Source organism: Pangasianodon hypophthalmus, chromosome 1 (assembly GCF_027358585.1).
Source record: "Pangasianodon hypophthalmus isolate fPanHyp1 chromosome 1, fPanHyp1.pri, whole genome shotgun sequence".
NCBI lineage: Eukaryota > Metazoa > Chordata > Actinopteri > Siluriformes > Pangasiidae > Pangasianodon > Pangasianodon hypophthalmus.
In genome coordinates this window covers 19,020,782-19,043,925 of record NC_069710.1, presented here as the reverse complement: position 1 = coordinate 19,043,925, position 23,144 = coordinate 19,020,782, and the positions used below count along the sequence as shown (strand labels likewise).

At 37.2% G+C, this 23,144-nt stretch overlaps 3 protein-coding genes across 7 annotated transcripts; 1 reads left to right on the top strand and 2 right to left on the bottom strand.

Annotated features, from left to right (window-relative positions):
- Positions 1–919: 919 nt before the first annotated feature.
- Positions 920–6,851, bottom strand: tnfrsf1a (tumor necrosis factor receptor superfamily, member 1a). Of its 3 annotated transcripts, none has more exons than XM_026926824.3 (11): positions 6,772–6,851; positions 6,615–6,680; positions 6,024–6,149; positions 5,738–5,852; positions 5,269–5,403; positions 5,020–5,169; positions 4,768–4,849; positions 3,578–3,651; positions 2,959–3,128; positions 2,762–2,864; positions 920–2,625 (listed from the first exon to the last, which is right to left on the bottom strand). In XM_026926824.3, exons 3-11 carry the CDS (start codon positions 6,087–6,089, stop codon positions 2,345–2,347), a joined length of 1,176 nt encoding a protein of 391 aa, XP_026782625.2. In that variant the 5' UTR covers positions 6,090–6,149; positions 6,615–6,680; positions 6,772–6,851; the 3' UTR covers positions 920–2,344. The 3 variants fall into 3 exon arrangements, with proteins under 3 accessions (XP_026782625.2, XP_026782626.2, XP_026782624.2); XM_026926825.3 differs by having other exon boundaries at positions 6,024–6,126; positions 6,772–6,787; XM_026926823.3 differs by lacking the exon at positions 6,772–6,851 and having other exon boundaries at positions 6,615–6,765.
- A 3,781-nt stretch (positions 6,852–10,632) lies between these two features.
- Positions 10,633–16,910, top strand: cd27 (CD27 molecule). Of its 2 annotated transcripts, none has more exons than XM_026926670.3 (6): positions 10,633–11,266; positions 11,751–11,877; positions 12,729–12,857; positions 13,913–14,119; positions 14,435–14,475; positions 14,601–16,910. In XM_026926670.3, exons 2-6 carry the CDS (start codon positions 11,751–11,753, stop codon positions 14,790–14,792), a joined length of 696 nt encoding a protein of 231 aa, XP_026782471.1. In that variant the 5' UTR covers positions 10,633–11,266; the 3' UTR covers positions 14,793–16,910. The 2 variants fall into 2 exon arrangements, with proteins under 2 accessions (XP_026782471.1, XP_053088134.1); XM_053232159.1 differs by having other exon boundaries at positions 10,634–11,266; positions 14,365–14,475; positions 14,601–16,909.
- Positions 16,911–17,017: 107 nt separating this feature from the next.
- Positions 17,018–22,994, bottom strand: si:dkey-260g12.1 (tumor necrosis factor receptor superfamily member 14). Of its 2 annotated transcripts, none has more exons than XM_026926905.3 (9): positions 22,907–22,994; positions 22,336–22,404; positions 21,866–21,920; positions 21,046–21,162; positions 20,547–20,828; positions 20,310–20,414; positions 20,093–20,124; positions 19,737–19,893; positions 17,018–17,951 (listed from the first exon to the last, which is right to left on the bottom strand). In XM_026926905.3, the coding sequence occupies exons 2-9, from the start codon at positions 22,402–22,404 to the stop codon at positions 17,704–17,706; spliced, it is 1,065 nt and encodes a 354-aa protein (XP_026782706.1). In that variant the 5' UTR covers positions 22,907–22,994; the 3' UTR covers positions 17,018–17,703. The 2 variants fall into 2 exon arrangements, with proteins under 2 accessions (XP_026782706.1, XP_026782707.1); XM_026926906.3 differs by having other exon boundaries at positions 19,737–19,779.
- Positions 22,995–23,144: the final 150 nt, after the last annotated feature.

The window sequence follows — 23,144 nt, the reverse complement described above, 5'->3', positions numbered from 1 at the left end:
AAACACTGAAGACTCTACACTTTCTAAGCATGTAAGTGGTAATATCTCAAATCAACTTTGTGCTATGCCATGACTGAGAATCCCGAGTAGTTCCATGTGACAATTTAGATTAATTAACTCACCTTTACACATGAAACACTCGGACACCCACATAGACACCATAATGCTCACCTCAAGTTTGGGAAGCTGGTGACCTCCACATAGAGGACAGTACACAGAATACAAGCAGTTTCCCACAATTAAAGATTTGGAAAATAGGCTTGCTACTCTGAGAAGTGTCAGCAGTGATTTAGCTTGCTTCTTCATGCAGGTCCTGGAAGATGGCCAAGTTTACAGCTGATTATTATCTCTGCTGATCTGATGACATGTCCTAGCCTGGCCTTGTCTGGTATAGTGGAGCTGAACATGGTCTCAATCATGGAGGTGTAGCACTGGTCCAACATGCCTGAGCTAGATTTTACATCTCTGTTGAGCCTCCAAGACTGCCATGTATACAATCCTGGAAGGTTATGGTCCCTGAGAATTAAGAATTCAACAATAGGTACTGTTGGGCCCCATATAGTTACAGGGAGTGCAGAGGGGGTTTCTTCTGAAACATAAGTAAATGTGTGCATCCTTTCCTTTACTGTTGCCAAGTAAGGGATATGACATCCCAAAAATATTTGTGAAATAATTTAATAAAGGGGGAAAAACTAGGTTTACAGCATTTGGAAGACACCCTTATCCACAGAGCAACTTACAATTATCTCATTTATACAACTGAGCAGTTAAGAGCCTTGCTCAAGGGCCCAGCAGCGGCAGCTTGGTGGTGCTGGGATTTGAACTCCTAACCTTCCAATCAGAAGGCCAACATTTTAACCACTGAGCTACCATATCATGTGCGTCAGAACAATAATAATACACAAGATAAAAAAATAAATAAATAAAAAAAATTTTTATTAAGCATCAGGAAGAAAAAAAATATATACATCAGGTTGACCATAGTTTGACTGAAGATTTTTTCTCTTCAGCCTACAATAGAAGGGTTTAATAAATTATGCATCCAATAGAAGCCCAGCAATGGACTAGCCTCCCACACAGTGTTCACGGGACACGTTCCAGATCAACCGTGACCCCTGACCAGGATAAAGCAGTTACTGAAGATGAATGAATGAAATGTCTGAGGCCATGGCAAACATCCCAGAATTGCTTAAAGGCAATTCTTGGCGTTTAGTAAAAGCCTCTTATTATAAAATTTAACAAAATATAAAAGGTTTCTAACTTTTTGAATGGCTGCCGTCTCACTTTCTCTTAGTTCTGAAATCACATGAAAACAAATTAAAATTCCCCACACAGCACACATCTGCAGTAAACTGTAAACTCACACTGCAACATTTTACTACTTTTGCCAAAGCATGACATTAGATTTTTAGTCAACCTACTTCTTTATGTGTTGATTTCATAATTAAAATACAAAAGCATTACCTCATATAATGCACTCATATGATTTACATATATTTCATAGGTTTCATAGGCTATTATAATGTTTAGATTGAATTCAGTAACCAAAGCAGTAGCTGAAAGAGAAATCAACTGATTTCTTAATGCGGAAGTAAAGCTGGGCCTTGTAACCTAAAATAGCACATAAACTATACACAAGCTGAAGCTTTTGCTTATGCGCCCACTTAAAACAAAAGGTTCAGTCTAACACCTTAAAACCTTTTGTTTGCCCCTTATGAAAACCTTTAATGTTTAAAACAGTGTAGAACTGTTTCCCTTTCACAAAAGGTTCCAAGTAGAACCCTGTTAGAAAGCTAGAACCATTAACAATCCAAAGATCACTTGAGTGATCTTTTTTAAACTAAGATGATTTTAATGTTGCACAATGTTAACTAAACTGAAATTCAACAGTGCATATAAAATGTAATGCATGAAATACTACAAACTTACAAAACAGTACAAACATATGTCCAAAATGTTAGTGTGGTTCTGTACTCTGCAGAGCTGCTCAGATAAGAATATTAAAATGAATTAAAATAGGGAATGGTTTCTTTTTCTTTAAAACATGTCCGATTTGTAATGCACTACTGATTACATTGTCATGAACAAATATTTTACTAAGCTGAGCAGCACATAACAGGCTTACAGTATCTACTTTAAAACATTAACATCTCACCTTAGCACCTCTGCAGTACAACCATAATGCTATTTAATAAGACTAAAAGTGTCTGTGCATCCCTGCTGAAATAGTTTGCACACACATAATAGACTGAAATTTCAAAAAATTTCATAATTACTGTGTATCCATACTTGATTTAATTATAAGGTAAGAATGTGTTTTTGGCCATGTGCCACATGTGAGAGTTCAGGCATACTTGTCCTCTATGCTTTCTGCACAAGAATTCAAATTCATATCCTTCAGTCTGTCCACACATTCCTGAAGGAGTGGGCGTGGCAGGACGCTTTTCCCTCCTCCAGTGCCACTTTCAACCCAAATCATTAGCATCTGGTACTGGGCATCAGCAAATGCTCGGTTATCTCTCTCTGCCCTGTCAATGTCCTGCTCGGAGACATTCAGGCGACGCACCAGTTCCTTAAAGCGACTGACCGGGACAATGTCCAGCACAAAGTAAATAAACTCATGAGCTACAACGAGGAGAAATGGAATAAGAAAGAGAGGCAAAGTGTGAGTGTAATAAATGAAAAAACACACAAGCTACAGAAATGTTAACTATTGTTAATCATATTGCAGACAGGCAATAACACACAAACACACACATACTTTTAACCTCTCTGGGAACGCAATCAGGTAGCACGGAGTCTGTCTGAACTGCTAAGAGGCTGCTTTCATCCTCTTTGCTTTGTAAGCATGTATGTGTTTCTCTCTATGGGCAGCAAAAACAAAACAGTTCATACGCATCAATACCACAACAGGTAATCTTACAATCCCACATGTCACCAGCATTTACAGTACACTACCTTTTCCACTTGCTTCTCTGGGTCACATGACACAGGTGATTCACTGTACAGAGTTTGCTTCCTCTTCTTCCAGTGGTTAAATCCATTATAAAAAGAAATTATGCACAACAAACCAAATACTGCACACAGACACAATCCCACAAGTATGAATGTTGTCTGGAAATGAGAACCTGGAAATGAAATCATATGCATATTGGAGATCTTTTAGTTTTTTAAAAAAAAGTTAATTATGACAAAAGTTAATTACTCTGTAATACTCAGACACTAGTCATCTTAGGGGAGATACAGCTTTATCATCAATTCAAATAATGACTCAGCAGGTAAGGCATTAAGCACGTTTCGTGACACGTTTGATTTTTCTAGGGAAGTTCCCTGATTATTCATTTTCATCGGTCTGAAATCCGAATTGCCTTTAAGACTCTGAGTCATGCCTGCTTTGAATTGATGGACACAATAATATATATCGCTGAGATAACAATACGATTTTATACTATATTTTTGTACATATTACAAAGTAAGATTAGAATTTCACCCTTTCCCTCTCTAATACACACATATACACACATTTACACTTAGACAGCATTTGAGAAGAGACCAGATCAAGTGTTTGGTATCAGACCTGGTGTATGACTGTTAGGGTCCATAGTAGTCTTGACATGAGGTGAGCACAGGTCAATACAGTTAGAACTGCAGCTGGAAAAGAGCACCAAATATTTTTCAGAACCACTACACATGTTATACATCATTGTCATTTTATTTTTTCTACAATTAGCTTCCCCACCTGAAGCTTCAGCACTATAATTTGATTGAAATTTAAAATCATAGCATGGCATAATGGTGATAACCATAATGACAATGTAATTCAGATGCCAAAATTAACACACAAACTGGTCTGGCCAATCAGTTATAGTTAATTTAAATTCTTAGGACAAAACCAAAATTGTTTTAATCACATTTCCGACTGTTGGAACACATTTCACTGTTCCCATATTGTTGTTATTCATACACCCATGAAAGAACTATCAACCCAATTTATTGATGTTGCATGTCTCACAGACGAGTATAGAGTAAATGTTGGCATTTACATTTTTTTTTTAAATGTAATGTCTCACACTGTCAAACCTGAGCTTTCCAGAAAATTTATAGTGCACAACAGATAATTACAGGGTTAACAAAAACATGAATGTGTTTTACAAGTTGAAAGTTTGCATTTACTGCAATACTGTCATGACAATAAAATACGTTTTAAAATACTTTAGTAGAGTTTAGTGTACAACAATTAAATCTGCACAGAAATACGTCAGTTAGTCTCCTGTTCATATCCAGCCATATTCTACTTTTACCGGTATTAACAATCTTGAGTGATTTGATTGGAAGTTAAGTAAAGCTAGATGTTTTGAAACTCAGACAAATACACTAGCTCCGTTCAGTGTTCCCTCCAAACACCCAGAACATCTGAATTGCTTTTTGAACTGAAGTCAAAAGGAAGTATGTTTTTTGGAACTGGTTGGACTTAATGGTCCACATCATTTGTTTTATTCATATTTACATAAGTGTGGTACACCACAGAGACCAGAGATTTTTTCTCTGACAGCTATTGGCCAAATATATATATAAAAAAATCACTGCCTCCAGCTTTAATTAGCAATGTTAATATAGTATAAATAGGCATTTGCATGCCTGGAAATAAACGCTGCGACTGATCCAACCCAAAATGAACATTGGCTTAAAAAATTCAGATGATTCTGGAGACTGTGATTCAATCACATATGCTTGATAGTATCGCTACATTACAATAATAATACTTACTTTTTGCATTGTGCACAGATTCCTCTAGCCACGCGGTAATGGTTATATTTGCAATCACACACAGTGTTCGTCTGCCCATTACCTGATTAAAATAAAAATAAAGCTGTCAAATAAAGCTGTATATCTGAGAGGGTATGTGTTATTTGGGTCTTATTTGGCTTCTGCTGTTAAGTCACTCAATCACCTCTTTGCAGAGAAACAAAAGGGGAAAAAAAACATGAACTGAGAAAGAGAGAGAAAACAAAATCTTACATGGGCTGATCTCCCTTTCACCGTCTCCACACTTTCGACAGGCTAAACATGACATTGTAATTTCATCTACTACATTTTTGTAGTATCCTTTCTTACAGCCGCATATTCTATCTTGCTTATTTGTGCATGGTTTTATCTCAATTTCATTATCTGTTGGGATAAAAAAAAAAAGGAATAAAAAGTTAGAGGCACTTTTTTAAAGCACAGCTGAACAAACAAACATAAAAATATGGATGAAAACGTAATTACAATCCGAGTCGCATGGTTTACGGCATGAAAAGCAGTTTCGGTAATGGTTCATGTTGTCCTGATATGTTCCAGTGCTGCATTTCCTGCAGTCTGACCTCAAACCCTGTCCTGGGCACGTCTCTATTAGTTTAAATCCTGTAAACAGAGAAACAGAGGGTGTGAAAAATTCATTTAAAAAGGGTAGTCATTGTGAGAAATTACACCAGGGTAAAACTTTCTGAATGTATCACAGGTATAATCATTAATAAATTCTAAGTATTGTGATATGTATCATGCATTATGAAAGAATCACAGTATGCTTTTTTTTTTTGGTAATATCGCCCACCTCTACCTTGGAAGAGGTAAGGTCTTCTTATTTACATATATATATATATATATATATATATATATATATATATATTTTTTTTTTTTTTCCTATAATGATAAGATTTGTAAGTGAAGATTTCTAGTCATCCGAGCCTTGTTTTACCTGGTGGACACTTATCACAGCAGAATCCATTATGTGAGTACTCGTTCTCTAAACACGACACTGAGTTGTTAAAGTTGTTCTGCTCTTCTGTAGCATCACATTGCCTTAAAACAGTCTGGTGTAAACAAACCAAGAGATGGGTTATACACACTGGTGTTGCATGAATGACAAGAAAACTCAATCTATCTTAATAATCTTTAAATGATACAAACAGAATATGTTATCCTCTTAATTCTTAATAGTTCTTAATCATGCCTTAGTATATCAGTGTTAAGGCAATTCTTACCAGCAGAACTAAAATGTATGGCACACATATCTTTTTCCATTTCCCTGTGTGGTGCCTGGTTTCCATTTTGGCATTTGGTTTTTAGTTTCACTCCATTACAACTCTGACCAGAAGCAAAAAGGAGAACTGTAGTAAAAAAAAAAAATTTAAAAAAACATCTCTTCATCAAAAGATTACAACTGACTCTTCGTGATTTCACTTAAAACAAATTTATTTGCATATGGAAATAGCATTAGTGACCAACTCTGCTTTAAGTCGCGACAACTTCCTTCTTTTCTCCTGAGGGCCTGTGAGACTGAACATTTTCGAGGAAATGGGACATTACGGTCGCTCATTATGCGTCTATTTTCATTTTTCATTTTTAGAAAAAGCTGATTTAAACAACTGTTACAAGCTCGCTAGCAGTTTTTCTGGCTATATCTAGGTCTCTGACGTTGTAACCAAGTCGCGAATAATATAAAATGTCGTCTGTTTTTTCCACTTTTTTAACTTTCTATATCACTCCGCCGCCCACAGCTAGCGATACTGATCTCAAAGTTTCCGTCACTGTGGTTCAGTCGAACTTTACGGAACACAAGACTTCACGTTTACCTGCTCTCAGCCGGATTCCACAACACAGACAGCTCTTTAGTGCTCATGAGGTTTGTAGAGTGACAACTGTTAATTTACAAAGAAAGACAGAAAGAAAAAACACGTAAGCTCGAGTTAGTCCATTTCTTGAGCGGAGAAAAAGGAAGGCAGGCTTTACCGAGAAACTGCGTCACGTGCACGAACTTCTCCTCTCAGTCAGCAGAGAGCTTCTGGTTCCACTGTTAAGGATTCAGCCAATGATTGCAGTGATACAATGAAATATGAGCCACTTTATTCTACTGAATCATGTCTCAACACTGGAGTAGTACATTGCTCGATTGTTTTGGAGGATTGTGCAACTCCACACTTCATAAATCACTGCTTTTTAATGATTAAAAAGTTTAGAATAATAACTCAAGGGAGCAGATTGAGAAAAACTAAGATCGACTAAAATAAACTAAAACTGTCGCTGCCGGAGAGCTGGAAATTTCAACATGTGACAGGGAAACGTTATTGCATCACAAAATATAAGAGTCTACCATGTTCGAGTATGCAAATGTAGGCCATGAAACACTGGCAAGTGTGCGGCGATGCCAGTTTGCACATTTAAACAATCTGGATATACTAATGAAGGTAAAGGTTCAAGGCACTTCGGTGTCTTTCGGCTGAGTTCAAACTACACGCCTCTTTGTACAACATTCTTGCACAAATTATTGCACCATATGAGTGACTTTGAAAAGGGCCAAATTGTGATGACTAGACAACTGGGTCATAGCGTCATAGCAAAACGGCAGGTCTTGTGGGGTGTTCCCGGTATGCAGTGGTTAGTACTTACCAAAAGTGGTCCAAGGAAGGACAATCGGTGAACCGGGGACAGGGTCATGGGCGACCAAGGCTCATTGTTGTGTGTGGGGAGTGAAGGCTAGCCCGTCTGGTCTGATCCCACAGAAGGGCTACTGTAGCACAAATTGCTAATTGCAAAAGTTAATGCTGGCTATGATAGAAAGGTGTCAGAACACACAGTTTGCTGCGCAGCTTGCTTTGTATGGGGCTGCGTAGCCGCAGACCAGTCAGACTGCCCATGCTGACCCCTGTCCATCGCCAAACATGCATACAATGGGCATGTGAGCATCAGAACTGGACCATGGAGCAATGGAAGAAGGTGGCCTGGTCTCATGAATCACATTTTCTTTTACATCATGTGGACGGCTGGGTGCGTGTGTGTCACTTACCTGGGGAAGAGATGGCACCAGGATACACTATGGGAAGAAGTCAAGCTGGCGGAGGCAGTGTGATGCTGAGGGCAATGTTCTGCTGGGAAACCTTGGGTCCTGGCATTCATGTGGATGTTACTTTAACATGTACCACCTACCTAATGGTATTTCCTAATGGCAGTGCCCTAGGAAAGATAATGCACCCTGCCACACTGTAAAAATTGTTCAGGAATGGTTTGAGGAACAAAGAGTTCAAGGTGTGACTTGGCCTCCAAATTCTCCAGATCTCAATCCAATCGAGAATCTGTGGGATGTATATATATTTGATATATTTGATATATATTTGATATATTCAATCAAAACGCACCTGTCCCGTAAAACAGCCACATGTGCACATTGGTTTCTTGGGGAAGTTGTTTTTCTACACTATTCAATTTTGGTAGTTCGGTTCCAGTTTTGCTAACTGAATAAATCTGTGTCACATTAAGGCAGAAAATAAAATTTTTGTGACTTCAACCTGGTAATATATATGTAGCCTTTGTGTAGCATAATGACTTCTTTGCAGAATTGTTATTCATTCATTTATTCAATCATCTTTATCACTTTATCTTGCTCGGGGTGCAGTGGATCTAGAGCCTATCCTGGGACCAGTGGGCAAGAGGTGGGAATATACCCTGGATGAAACACCAGTCTTTCGCAGAGTGCCATGCACAGATTCACACACTCATTCACACCTAGGGGCAACTGAGAGAATACAGTCGACCTACAGGCATGTTTTTTGGCAGGAAATTGGAGATAGATAAGGCAAATAGAGGGAGAACATGCACAAAAACTCCAACACCCAGTAACTGGGGCTCAGGATCAAACCAGGGACCCTGGAGCTGTGACCCAGCAATGCTACCTTCTGCACCACAATGCTGTGCTAGAACTAGCACAGCCAACAATTATTATTTAATATTAAAAAGCAAGTATTGGGTGCTTTTAATGTGCATACGTGATGTTATCACATAGTACCATGGTGCACTGGGCAGTGGTTGAATTCCACTTCTTTTTTTGAGCAGTGACAAACAATTACTAACTTTGGATTACATTCTGTAACAGTACACTAGATTAAATGTAAGCTTTTCATGATCTTAAATACAGTGTGATTTATAGTGAGGGTTTTGTCAAATATTTGCACAATTTTCACACATGTGATGCTGGCATGCAGTTTGCAATATGCTAAACTAATAACCACTATTTTGTTTCTTTTCATATTTCCATATGCTCTGTTGTAGCTGTTTTATAGCTGTTCATTCTGTGTGAGCTCATGTGAGCTCAGATATATGACGAAACAACTTCCTGAACAAAAAAAGGTCACATCCTGACACATTTTTTTTTCCATTTCCTCTGTATGCTCTGTGGCACGTAGTGGGTAGAATAAAAAAAAAAAGTGACAGGTGTAGTTTGGAGAGTGTATAGTGGAGCACAGACTGTTCCTTGCTATACAGAACTCATTCATTACTAGAGTGAGTCGATTTTTCTGTATCGTACATACATTATGTGAGTGGGTAGTCCTTTTGAAATTTTGGCTGATGATAAGTTCTTCAAAATATTTGTTATTTAATGTTTTAGGCTTTTTAAATGAAACACGTCTATAGTCACCTCACAGCTCCAGTGTCCCCAGTTTGATCCTGAGTTCAGCTTACCATCTGTGAGGAGTTTCTCCAAATGTCTCCTCTGGCTTCTCTGTTTTTCTCTCACTACCCAAAACATGCAGGTGGGTGGATTAGCTATGTCAAATTTCCCCTAGGTGTAAAAGATTGAGTAAACATATACTGTATATGCATAATGCCCTGTGATGAACTAGAGTGTATTCTTCCCTCACACACAGTGCTCCCAGAATAGGTTCCAAATGCAGCGTAACTCTGACCAAGATAAAGTGGTTATTGAAGATAAATTAATGAATGAAATTTGTAATCATCTAAGGGAGAAAAAATGCTGTTTATCTTTGATTAACATCTAATATGTAGGCATGGGTTCTAAAAGGTAGTTAATATTATATTATGTTGTTCATTGTATTATGCATTATCCTCCCATATGGGCTGTGATTCCAAAGGATGGTAATACTGCTATGTTTTGTATATTTATACTGATTGTGTTTACACTGCTAAAATGAGATTTGTACATGATGAGAAGATAATTGAAAACATGAAGCAAAAGTATTTTACCTTGTATTTCCGATTATTGATAGGTTTATATGGTTTATATCGTGCAGGGAGGGGGGTCTTTTCCAGTAACTATAGGCTACTGGACACGCTGGGATGTGTAAATGTTGAAGTTGTAAACAATTGAAAATTGCCCAGAGGCAAACAACTTTCACACTGCAGTAATCAGAGAAGTCCACACACCCCAGCAGTCCCACACCCTCCATCCAAACCTCTTTCCAAAGCCCCTTCATCCAGCAACACATACTGTAAGGATGTACAGATGGTGGAGGAATATTACACGCTTAACATTCTAAAATGTTCAACATGAAAAAAAAAAAAGTTCAACCTGAATTAACGGAGACACTTGGCTGGTCCCCGTGAGGAAAACTGCTTGTTTTTTGGTTTTTTTTCTTTTCTTTTCTTTTTTTCCCTAAAAACTGCAACTTTTATTTAAAAAGGTTTTCTTTTGGTTAGTGAGGTTAAGGTTAGAGTTAAAGTTAGGTGTAGGCATAGTATTAATTAGCTGCCTTAATAATTATGTCTAATGAAAAGTTCTCACAAGGTTAGTAAGACAAAAACGTGTGTGTGTGAGTGAGAGTGAGAGAGAGACCGAGAGAGAGTGAGAGAAATTAAGAAAGCTGATTCAGTCTAGCTTTGGTACAGATATGATCTAATTGGTCACAGAGACCGTAATCGCGCAGAGTGGGGGGTCTTTTCTTACTTTGTGGCCTGAATTCTGCTAACTATGAACAGAGAAACCTCAGAGAGCCTGAGACAATTCTCTTCTAAGTTTACTACCCATAGGGAAAAGAACAGAAAAGTGAAACAAAAAATACATGTCATGCGACTGTCAGGCTGCCACAGATCTGACCTCAGTGGACCTAACAGTTTACAATATGTAGTCATGAACCACAAAATTACTTACAAAGATTCTTGTCCTATTTGATAGTGACACACAGAGAGAGAGAGAGAAAGACAGACAGAGAGAGAGAGATAGAGAGAGAGAATTTAAGGGGGTGATTGTTTTGGAATCAAAGATAAAACTGTCAAAAATAAATGTTAATGGAAATAGTGAAGGAGGAAAGCAGGTTAAAAGGGTGCTGAGAGAATGCAGTATTGGTGGTCTCAGGTTTCTTGCACTTAGGGTTTTAATATGAGTCATGTCTTGACATTTATGAACAGGATTAACAGGCAGCTTCTTATAACTTCATGTTCAGAAGCTTCTGGGGGTCCTACTCACTCATATCTCTCTCTTCTTTAATCTCTCGTGGTAAGGTTTATTACTGAACTGCTCTAGTAGGTTGCTTACTATAACTGTGCTGTAACTTGGTATGCATGTGGTGTCATGATATTGTACTTGTTTTCGTTAAATCAAGCAAGCTAAGCAAGTTAAAATAACCAAAGTTTTCTTGAAAGGCTTCTATATCTCTGAATAGCAACCCTTTTAATCAAGTGTGTTTTAATGTGTTTGGCTTCTAGATCAGATTCTTGGATACATTTCCTCTGTATTTATGTATTACCCTTTTTATGATAAATACAGTTTTAGACAAGCTCAAATGTATTAATACTGGATCTTAAGTTAACTATGTTGAAACAGTTAACTATTTTAAACCAACTTTAGTATAGAATTATATGACTTGTAGTAGTACATATGGATGATATTTTCATTTTTGACACATCTTTACATAAAACGTTTAATATAAAGCGATTGTTTCTTGTCCATGTGCCCATACACACCTGTTTCCTTCCACCAGATGCTGATCTCGTGGTGTTGTTTCCTTCTTTTGTCACATTTCCTTTGTCATGTCCATCCAAAGGAGTGTAACAATACGTATGAATATGAAGGTGAAAATATACATTGCTGCAAGAAATGTGGACCAGGTAAAACAAAATTAGAGTTTTCACATGAAATGGGTTAGAAGGCTTGTCAGTAGCCTCTTTTAATTCTATACAATTAGTTCACCAGTATTCAGATCTTTTTCTGTAGAAGTTAAACAGTCCCTTTGGCAATACAATAAAACCTTTTAATCAGGCTTTTAATTATGGGCTCTGACAACACCTAGATGTTTTTAATGCCGTCTGTCTGTCTGTCTGTCTGAAAAAGTCAAGTTATAAATAATGTAGGTAATCTCATGTTAGTAATGAGGGTGATCAAATATTGGAATATCTAATAAGCAGATGATCTATCTTTTCTGCAATGATCCCTGATGTTTTCATTTGCACATGACTTATGGCAGTGTCATAGAGTAAAGAGAACCGTTGAATTACATTTGTAAAATGCAGATAATAAGAACCTGGAATTGGTTATAGACATAAAAACAGATAAATTTCTATTAAAGATGTCTTAAAAATAAAGATTATATTTACAGATGATGATAATAGAGAATGTTAATATATGGACCAGTTACTTACAGATTTTTGTTAACATTATATAAAAGATAAATTAACGTAAATGTAACTAATCACCGAGACAACATTACGTTCAACAAGTAATAAGTAATTTCTCATACATATTGAATTAAATCTTAAAAGTCTGTTGTCTATGACACATGGTGTTCTTGAAAATGATGACTTGGTCTCCTAACAGTAACTGCCATACATGCTGATACATACCTTTATTGACACATCATTACTAATATGTCACACTAGCAAAATCAGAATCTGTGGTTGTCTGATGTGACCTGTTACAATCATCTGAATGATGATGGCATAACCTTTATCTGTATGTGTAGGTGAACGCATGGATAAGAGATGTACAAAAGACTTCGATACGAAATGTAAACAATGTACTCCTGACTTCTTCATGGATGAATTCAGTACGGAAATGGAATGCAAAAGGTGCTCTCAATGTACAAAAGAACGTAAGTCTCTAGGAGATTTATAATTTTGTTGTGCATGAATAAGTGTGTGAATGTGTGTGTGTGTGTGTGTTGTCCTGTGATGCACTGGCATCCCTTTCAGGGTGTATTCCAGCCTCGCACTCAGTGTTCCAAAGATAGCCTTCAGAGCCACTGTGATCCTGAGCAGGATAAAGCAGTTACAGGTTCTCCATGTCAGCAACAGAGCAAAAGACTTGCCATTTCTCTGAAATATCAAATTAATCATATGAAAACTCTCAAATGTTACATTTCAATGCTGAAATGACAGGAATATAAGGGGAGGGATTTCCCCTAACTGAGTTTGGTGGGTTTCTTCTGGTAGTAATGGGGGGTCTCAGGCTCAGACTGAAAACATTGAGTCATACAGGCATAAAGCTTACTGGATTAAAATCAAATGAACTATTTCAGCTAACGGTTTTTGGACAAACGGTTTCACTGAAATAGACAGTCTTGTCAGTTTAATATGGCATGTGACTGATGAATGTGACATAACATTTTTACATTAGTTATAATACCTTATAATACACATACACACATACACACACACACACACACACACATGTATATATATATATATATATATATATATATATATATATATATATATATATATATATATATATATATATATATATATATACACGTACACATACATGCAGCACGCATGTATAAATTCTAGCTATCACAGATGATCATTTCTATGCTTATAGATTGATTTTATTAAGGGAATAAATATCCATGAAAAGTTATTAAACTTCACTTATAACACCTCTGGACAAGTAAATTATCATTAAAGGCATCATAGGTCAAATTTTGCTTCATCTAAATAGTTTTCTTTTTTTTTTTAATTCAGCCTGAGCTCTGTACGTTTGGGCATTCTTCATTTCAGAAATAAAACAACAGCTAGTTATTACCTTGGAGCAATGGAATAAACATTTTTAGGTCTTTGGATTTGTAGTCTACTTTATGAATGATCTTTGGAGTAAGGTCAATTACTAATGCATCTACTTTTGTGATATATGCTGCTTTGACTGTAGACATGGTGTATAAGGTGAACTGCTCTCACAGCACTGATGCAGTGTGTGGCTGCGAGAATGGATATGAATGCCCCAGTAATTCATGCACAGACTGTGTGAAAATCCCAACAACAACACCACGACCAACACCAACACCATCAACAACAACAATAACAGTAATCTCAAAAAATGTCAAAAAAAATGAGCAGCAAACAATACCCTCCGAAGGTGAGCATCACTTACAATAAGCACATGCATGTGATGTACAATTTTACTCACTACACTTATAAATACACACAGAGTAAAGACATTCACCATGCACATTACATATATTGGCTTTCAGTTTCCAACATAATGTCCATAGCAACCGTCTTCTCATATACCTGTATATACACAAACACAAATAGAAGTTTACGATGTTGACTTATTCTTTCTCTCTTTTCTCCCACTCACTGTTGTTCGATCTCTCACAGACATTGTGTGGATCACTCTGAGTCTGTGTTGTGTGTGCATTCTGCTTACCTGTTTCATTCTCATCAGCAGACACACAACTCCATGTGGATGGCCCATGTTGGCTTCAGCTGGTCAGTAACACTCCCCTTTAATTCAAATGATACAATATTTATAACTTTCAACAATAAGCAAAAATATGTTATTTTACTTGGTTGTCTGGTTGCATTATTTTAGCAGCTGCCTAATTGCTTTATAGGTTTTTTTGGGGGACCCAAGAAAACTTTTGGGGTATCCAGTCAGTGCACAGAAGATGAGGAAGTGCCGATGCCGGTCCAGGAGGTGTGTGGATATAAAGACTGGCAAGAAGAAGCCTGAGGGAGACAGAGGGAAGTGGCAAGAACGAGGCAGGAAAAGGCACTTAAGAGTGTGGATTGACTATAAACTGTAACACAGGCTTATGAAAGGAGGAGCAAGAGACACACTCTTTCTGCACCCAAACTAATGGGATACTGAGAGAGAAGGGAAAGGATAGACACCCCATAAGTCCACTGTATAGCACAATTCAACTATTTAATACTCCAGTGAAACAGGGCCTCAAGTCTAATTTAATATCACATTTTACAAAAGGAGGTGGCACAGTGTTTGGTCCTGAGTGCGGGTTACTGCCTGTGTGGAGTTCTTTTCGTGTCCTTGTGTCTTTCCTCCAGATTCTCCATTTACCACCCACCTCCCAAAAACATGAATGCAGATGGATTGGTTTTGATAAATTGCCCCTAGACGTGAATGTTTGTGCACCCTGCAATGGACTGGAGTACCATCCAGGATGTATTCCTGCCTCACTCCCAGTGTTCCCACAATACTTCCTGGATTTATGGTTATTGAAGATGAACAAATGATTTTTTTAAAATAGCTACATTCATTTGTTTGTACTAATGGATTGATTTTAAAACAAAATTCAATCATATTAACAAAGGTGAAATGCTCTGGATTTTTTTTTTCTTCCATTTTTTGGAAAGCTTACTGTCTATATTTTTAGGATTTTTAGAATTATTATTGTTCGTATAGATAGTTGTTTTCACTCTATGTGAAAGGTGTGATTGTTAGTAGTTGGCCCAAGCAAAGGAAGTTTAATAATAATAATACTTCCACATGGGAGTCTATAGCAGCCCACAGAAAACTTCGTAAGCTTTTTATGAAATTTGACACAGCAATTTTGTTGTACACCACTGAAGCGCTCTAGTGCCACCAACAGGGCAAAGTATGACAAACGTTTGCAATAATAACTCCGAAACCCAACGTCATAGAAATGTCAATTCTTTCGTCCTCTGATTCTTTTCGTTATGCCAAGTTCAAGCTTCTTCTACAAATTTGTCCACTCAATATGCAAAGAGGTTTTCTAGTGAAGTCCTCAAACAGGAAGTGAGGGCATATCTAAGTATATCCCAGCATTCAGACCAAAAGCTGCACATGAATGAAGGACCAGGACCTAAGGACCTGAAAACTCCAAAAAGTTTTGTCTAAATTCACCTCTAGGTAGTGCTATAATTCACAAATTATAAAACTGCTCATAACCTTTGAACTGCTCAACACAACATCAAAGCAAAAATGATTCTTCTTTCTGTTGCAACAAACAGGAAGTAGGCCAAATTGAGTTTTAACAAAACCATTTTTTTCACTTACTGTCATACAAATTTCGTAAAATCATCACAAAATTTTGGTCACAGCATAGTGAGACCCACCCGAACACAACTTGCTCCTCCGATTTTTGATATGTGGAATGGTCCATCCATAAAGTGCAAACGAATTTGACAGCAAAGTCACCAAACTGGAAGTGAAGCCATTACTCAGCAACACTTTTAAGTATTGAAAACAGACTTTGCACATATGATTAGCAGTATGACCTAATGTTAACAAATAAACAAACTTCAAGTTAATTTGCAACGTGGGAGGGCTAATGAAAAGTGGAAGCGAGGCAATAGGCTTAAAATATTGACATCAAGTTTAGTATATTTCCTTGTACTAAGAAACTACTGTCCTACACCATTTTTTAAAATAAATACAATAGAAGCAAAAAGAAAAGAAAATGCCACGTTTCAGGCTGGAACACTGCTGTTGTATGGCAAGGAAGTACTTGGAGTTTGATAACTGCATGCCTTATTCCATTGGTGATCTTTGACCATCTGGATTTTTATAGTAATAGAATCCATGATGCTGTCTGTATTCACCAGTTTAGAAAATTGATACAAATGTGTTCAGTAGTTCACTAGTACCTAACTCATTGTCAATTAGGCTTTCTAGAAGGTTATCCATTGTAAAATTGTACAGTAAAAACTGCAATGCTATTATCCCTAGACCCTGTTAGCTAGCTGTGTAGAGATGCTGGTGTGTACTATACTATATTTGATTCTGAGTACAATAAATTATATTAAGTTATCCATACTATATACTGAGAATTTTGTTTATGGGTTTTTTGTTTGTTTGTTTGGTCGGTTGTTTTGTTGTGGGAAAAACTTGATTAAAAAATTTAAATGCCATATGTATTTCATATAAACGATGTAAACCTTTATTCATTGCTACTGTATTAAATGAAAAATTACATCTATATTTCTTCTTATGAACATATACAATATTATATACAGTACCTGTGTAATAATGAAAAATGTTTAGGTTTAATAAAATATGGTGGGAATAAAAGTCTTACCAAGTCATTTTTGTGGTGAAACTGTGAAGCAAGTGTCTGAGGTTTTAGCAGTTTGTATATGTGGTACATGAGCTCAGGTGCTTATAAAGCATAGGTGACACAGATATTGGTTTTGCCTTTGGTAAACAAGTAAAGTAAAAGTAAAAATCCCTCAGTTCGCATGTCAAAAAAGGAAGTAAGGGCAATTCGAATTTATGGCAGAACTATCTTTCTTTAATTATACAGATTTACAGAGGAGTACAGAAAAAAATTAGATTTACAATAACTTAGGATAAAAATTCATGTGCAAATTCTTCCTAATTTTGAATGCAGTCACTAAATCTAAATATTTCTAATAAGCTGAAACATTTAAAACTGTCGGACATTAAGTATATATGTAGATCCAGGTTTTATCCAGGCCTTTTGGAGCTCTCCATTAATCTTCATTGAACAGTGTCCCATCACACATGCTCACACATGTAAGCATGCTTTCACAGTCAAACACATACAGCTGCATTTTCACAGGATTATGGCCAAGATGTCCAGGTTAGAGTTAGATGGTATAGTCTTTTTTGCCTCAAAGAAGCTCTCAACCAGGAACCAAAACCCAGGGCCAAAGTTGTGAGGAGCCATAAACAAAAATCACACAGCAAACGAAAAGGACTAAGGTTTATATCCATCACAATCCTTCTTCTTTTGACATGTGACACTCCTTCCCTTGCTCCTGAAAGGGGAAAGAGATGTAACTGATGTCCCTGTTCCTTTCCTCCTTGGACAGAGGGATCGTAGGAGAGGGAGGACTGTGCATCTCACTATTGTTTAAAGGCTGCTGTCGGAGATCCTCTTCATCTTTGTCTCCTCCATTCAGTCCAAATTGGTTCAGCAAGCTGACAAACACTGTACCTGCACCATATATGTGGAGAGGACCTGAAAGAGGCAGATTGTAGATATTGTCTAAAGAGGCTCAACTGTCATAATTATCATATTGGTTTTCCTCAAGAATTATATCAACATATTGATTTTAGAATGTATAAACATTCAAAATTCTCTCCAAATGTCCAAAATTATGTCCAAGCATCCATTATTCTCTTCATGCACACTACATGACAGATTAGTATACACTGGAAGATATGGAGCATCCCTGAAAACATGGCTGAAGGTGTTACTTTTGTGTTTAACACTAGAGTGAATAGTATAACCATAAATAATTAAAGGGTTATTTTAACCAATATGGGATGTATTGTGTTGCTGAAAAGAGTAAAAGAATCTTGAATTAGATTCCTGACTTTTACACTTTTCTGTATTATCTTGGCATAACATAACTCATTCTCAATTATTATTGTACATTACAGTCCCCTCCAAAAGTATTGGGATGGCAAGGCCAGTTCTATTGTCTTTGCAATACACTGAAGACATTTGGGTTTGAGATCAAAAGATGAATATGAGACAATAAATCAGAATTTCAGCTTTCGTTTCTTGATATTTACATCTAGATGTATTAAAAACATGGCACCTTTTGTTTGAACCCACCCATTTTTCAAGTGATCAAAAATATCGGAACATGTGACTGACAGGTGTTTTTTGTTGCCCATGTGTGCCCTGCTAGAGTGATTCTTTACACAGATCATAACTCTGAATGTCTACTGTTGGTTTGAGCCCTGGATTTCACCTGTTTTTCACCTGCATTTGTTGTTAAAAAGGAAAAGCCAACATGAAGACCAGAGAGCTGTCTATGGGAGAAAAGCAAGCCATTTTGAAGCTGAGAGAAGAGGGAAAATTAATTAGAACCAATGCACAAGCATTGGGCATAGCCAATACAACAATTTGAAATGTCCTGAAAAAGCAATAAACCACTGGTGTACCAGTAACTGGTGTCACCACCAGACATCAAACAAGGGAAACAACAGCAGTTGATGACAGAAAGTTTGAGAGAGCTGTGAAGAAAAACCCAAAAACAGTCAGTGACATCACCAACAACCTCCACAGGGCAGGGGTGAAGGTATCACAATCCACCGATTAAAGAAAACATTTAGAGAAGAAATGTCAGCAGTAAGAATAAGAAGGTCAGATTGGAAATTGCAAAGAAATACAGAGATTAACCACAAAAGTTCTGGAACCAAGATTAACCTCTCCCAGATTGATGGAATAGCCAAAGTGTGGAGAAAGAAAGGATGTGCTCATGATCCAAAACATACAAGTTCATCATTCAAGCCCATCAAGCATGGTGGAGGTAGTGTCATGGCTTGGGCTTGCATGGCTGGTTCTAGAACGGGCTCACTATTCTTTATTGATGATGTAACTCATGACAGCAGCAGAATGAGTTCAGAGGTCTACAGAAACATTCTATCTGCCAACTTACAGAGAAATGCATCCAATCTAATTAGGAGGAACTTCATCATGCAGCAAGACAAAGACCCAAAACACACTGCCGACACAACAAAGGTCAAAATCAAATGATCTCAAGTTTAACAAACCTAGAGGTAAATATCAGGACATTAAAGCTGAAATTCTGATCTATCCTCTCATATTCATCTGTTGATCTCAAACACAAATGTCTTCAGTGTACAGCAAAAAAAAAAAAAAAAAAAAGAATTGACCTTGCTGTTCCAATACTTTCAGAGGGGACTGTATGTTTGTATACAGTCTATAAGTTTGGGGGGTGAGCTAGATCTAGATGTGATTTAATGAGATTTGAGATGGTGCTGAAAATACCTAGATTTCCAGAAGCCGGAAGAAGTTGCTCTCTGCTGGCTGGCTGAGGAGTGGGACAGTCTGTGTTAGTAGTGCTAGGTGTTTGTGTGTGTGTCTCCTGGGCATGGAGCTGTTTGATTGGCTTGTTTATTTCAGAAGATATGGCATTACTGTCCTCCTATAACCATTAATGGAATAATCACACAATGGCTATTGTGAACACTGATATATTGATGTATAAATTATCATTATATAATAAAGGAAATTATATACGTAAAATAAAAATTTCCTCTAATGAATATTGACAATAAAAGTTTTTGCGTATAACGTTCCTTTATGTATGTCCATAAAATAGGTGCTCAGGCATAGACTCATACCTTTTGCTTTCGTACCGAGCATTGCTTTAAGCCTGGTGGATGAAAGAACAATGAAAATGCTGCTTCTGTTAATAATAATAATAATAATAATAATAATAATAATAATAATAATAATAATAATAATGTGAACAATCAGTCAACAGGGCAATTGTTAAAAGCCTACCAGAAAAAAAATGCATGTGTATTTATGTATGTAGGTATATGTACGTGAACTTACGTTTTTTTAAGCAGTCTATTTTCCTTCGTTTGTAGAAATAAAATGTGATGATGCCGAGTAAAATACACAGAACTAAAAACAGAATGTACAGCTGTAACATTGTACCTGTTATAAAGACAGAAGAGAGAGAGTTGTGTGATCATAAAACACCAGATGCTATTTCAGTGCTATAAAACCAGGACATCATTTCAGTAAGCAGTAGAGTGATTTAAGCAGTACTGTGAAATTGGTTCTGACCCCATGACCCCTTTGTTTGTAGAACAGTTGAAACGGGCGTGAAGGAGGTCCATGCTGGAGGGTGCGAGGTGATCTGTTCTGGGGCATAAGAGGCAGTCTGTGCAACGGTGTGAGAAAAGGTCTGTGCAGTTGAGTGATAGGTGGTCTGCTCAGGTGGCTGCAGTTTACACTTTTGGCACTGTCCTGTGTACTTATCTGTCTTAGTGCAAACAAACCCTTTCATACATTGACAAACCACATCAGCCACCTTGCTGCATGGACTCAACACCTGCAAGTGCAACTCTAGCACATTCCCACACACACACACACACACAGAGAGAGAGAGAGAGAGAGAGAGAGAGAGAGAGAGAGAGAGAGATGAATGCAGGTAGAAATGTAAGTCTTTCCACATATTAACCTTTACATCTTAGGCATAGAGCATTGCTATGTCTTACTGAATGTTCCTTTCTTATGCAGCATGGCATTTTTTTCTCAACAGATATAAAGTTGACAGCAATACCTTTTCTGCAGTCATTAAAGCAGGGAAGGCAGCTATACTCTTTGTTGGTCTTGTTGGTGAAGGTATTATCAGGACAAGGTAAACACACTGTACATGTATGTTCCTGCCTGTACTTTCCTGCAGGGTGACAAAAAGGCGAACAGGAAGAAGAAGAGATAAGAAGATGTAAAGAGGTTAGTGGAAATGGTGTGAAACCTCACACACATGTATACACACACCACACAGGTGATCAGAGCTGCTTGGCTGAAAGAGTGGCGCAGGACTTATAACTGTGCAGGTCTGGTCTAAATGATGGGCAGTCAGTGTATGTTTGTGTGCATTTAATACACGTGTAATGCAGAGCATTACTACAGTCACGTAATATATATAGAATATTATATTGCATACAATATATACAGAATATAATATTGGCAAAGGGTGGTTGGTGTACGGGGGAGTGAGTGTGAGTGTGTGGCAGACAGGTTTGTGCTGACAGATGAGAGACAAGAACAGCAAAACAGGACGTTAAGCGCACACAGAGACAAACCGAGCGGTGTTCTAGAGAAGGAAGTGGTTTTGATGATGTGTCAGGCCATACTATCTCCCATCAGAGAAGGAGATGGTGGGGCAGGTACCCATCTCTTCAACTCTTGTAAACCACAAAGTACTGTGGTGATACAACCTGAAGTGTATAAATCATGGATCTCCTCGACTAAAACTAGACTAAAATAATTTTATATAGGTTATAAAAATTTAAATTAGTGTTCATAAGCACTGACACACAAAATGAGACAAACTATGAGACAAAAGCACTATGCACATTCAGGTGTTGCTCTCTCACCTGCAGGACATTCTGTGCAAGCGTCTGTTGCCCTGCGATGTCGGGTTTCAGCTTCCTGCTCAGTGCAAGCAACAGAGAAAAGCATGAGTGCTGTATTAAATTCATGCATAAGGACCTGCATATGTTATGAAGAGACACCAAGTGACACTACTGAAGAGTTAAAATTTTTGCATGTCTTTGTTTTTAGAATGTGACATTTAAAAGAGTGACAACAGATTGCCATGTCAGCTAAATTATCACAAAGCCAGCATTATCACCGGAAATAACTACAAAAGGGGGCCTGTTATCAAACTTTCCATAGCTTTCAAAAGCATATGTTACATATTCCACACATTTTCTACAGATATTAACCTCAAATACTAATGAATAAACAAATTACCCTTTTGAAATGAGCCTAGTTTAGTAGTAGTTTGTAAATTCAAGCCAGTCTAACATTTAGGATATTACTACAATAATAATGAGGAATTTACCAGAGGAAGGCTGGAGGTCAGATCACTCATTAGAAAGAATATGACAACATGTAGCACCTTCACTGACATCTACAATCATAAAGTGAGTATAAGCTCAAGCTGAAACATCAGAGTATTATAAAATAGCATGAATATAATTCAATATGTACAGACATAATTGCAAACATGTAGTAAATATTAAACAACAATCTCCTACTGAAATTATTGACACTATTTGTTTCTAAAACCAATAAGTTCTGCCAACACAATAGAAAATTTGAAGTTTAAACCGTTTTAAAGACTGGATACACTTTATTAAGACACACATTTTATTTAAGCAAATCATTAAATAAGTTTTTTTGAGTCCCAGGAAAGGAGCAGAACTGTTATGAAATAGATTTGCATGAAGCTGGACAGAGTACTGATAGAACTACTAGACATTTCTCCTAGCTAAACTGTTCATTGATTTAAAAGGTTTCTAGAGTTATCAAAGTATAACTTGTGTAGATGTACATTAAGGCAATCCCGGCATGAGATCAGACTAATTCTAAAGTAAATAAGACAATAATAAAATAGTGAATAGCTCCAGTACCTTGCACTCAGTGCTGTCTTGACTGCCTCCAAATATTGTTTTCACTCTCTCGTTTCTCTTGTCTTATTTGTGAGTCTTGCCCTTCCCTTAGCTCATTGTTTCCTCCTCTGCTGTCTTCCTGTCATTCTCCTCCCTTTTCTCTAATTTTCTTCAAGCTAAAGCTCTACTCCAGTGAAAATATACAGATACACACTACAAAAATATTCAAATTACATCATCACATGTACTAATTTGATCT

Coding starts and splice junctions, on each gene's coding strand:
- tnfrsf1a (XM_026926824.3), bottom strand. CDS start 6,089: ATGGAAACCAGGCACCACACAGGGAAATGGAAAAAGATATGTGTGCCA. Junction 4,850..5,019: donor TGAAAGGGAGATCAGCCCAT/GTAAGATTTTGT, acceptor TATTTTAATCAG/GTAATGGGCAGACGAACACT. Junction 2,626..2,761: donor CGTTCCCAGAGAGGTTAAAA/GTATGTGTGTGT, acceptor TCCTCGTTGTAG/CTCATGAGTTTATTTACTTT.
- cd27 (XM_026926670.3), top strand. CDS start 11,751: ATGCTGATCTCGTGGTGTTGTTTCCTTCTTTTGTCACATTTCCTTTGT. Junction 12,858..13,912: donor CTCTCAATGTACAAAAGAAC/GTAAGTCTCTAG, acceptor CTTTGACTGTAG/ACATGGTGTATAAGGTGAAC. Junction 14,120..14,434: donor GCAAACAATACCCTCCGAAG/GTGAGCATCACT, acceptor TCTCATCAGCAG/ACACACAACTCCATGTGGAT.
- si:dkey-260g12.1 (XM_026926905.3), bottom strand. CDS start 22,404: ATGTCAGTGAAGGTGCTACATGTTGTCATATTCTTTCTAATGAGTGAT. Junction 21,921..22,335: donor TGACCTCCAGCCTTCCTCTG/GTAAATTCCTCA, acceptor TGCACTGAGCAG/GAAGCTGAAACCCGACATCG. Junction 20,829..21,045: donor CTTTAATGACTGCAGAAAAG/GTATTGCTGTCA, acceptor GGAATGTGCTAG/AGTTGCACTTGCAGGTGTTG.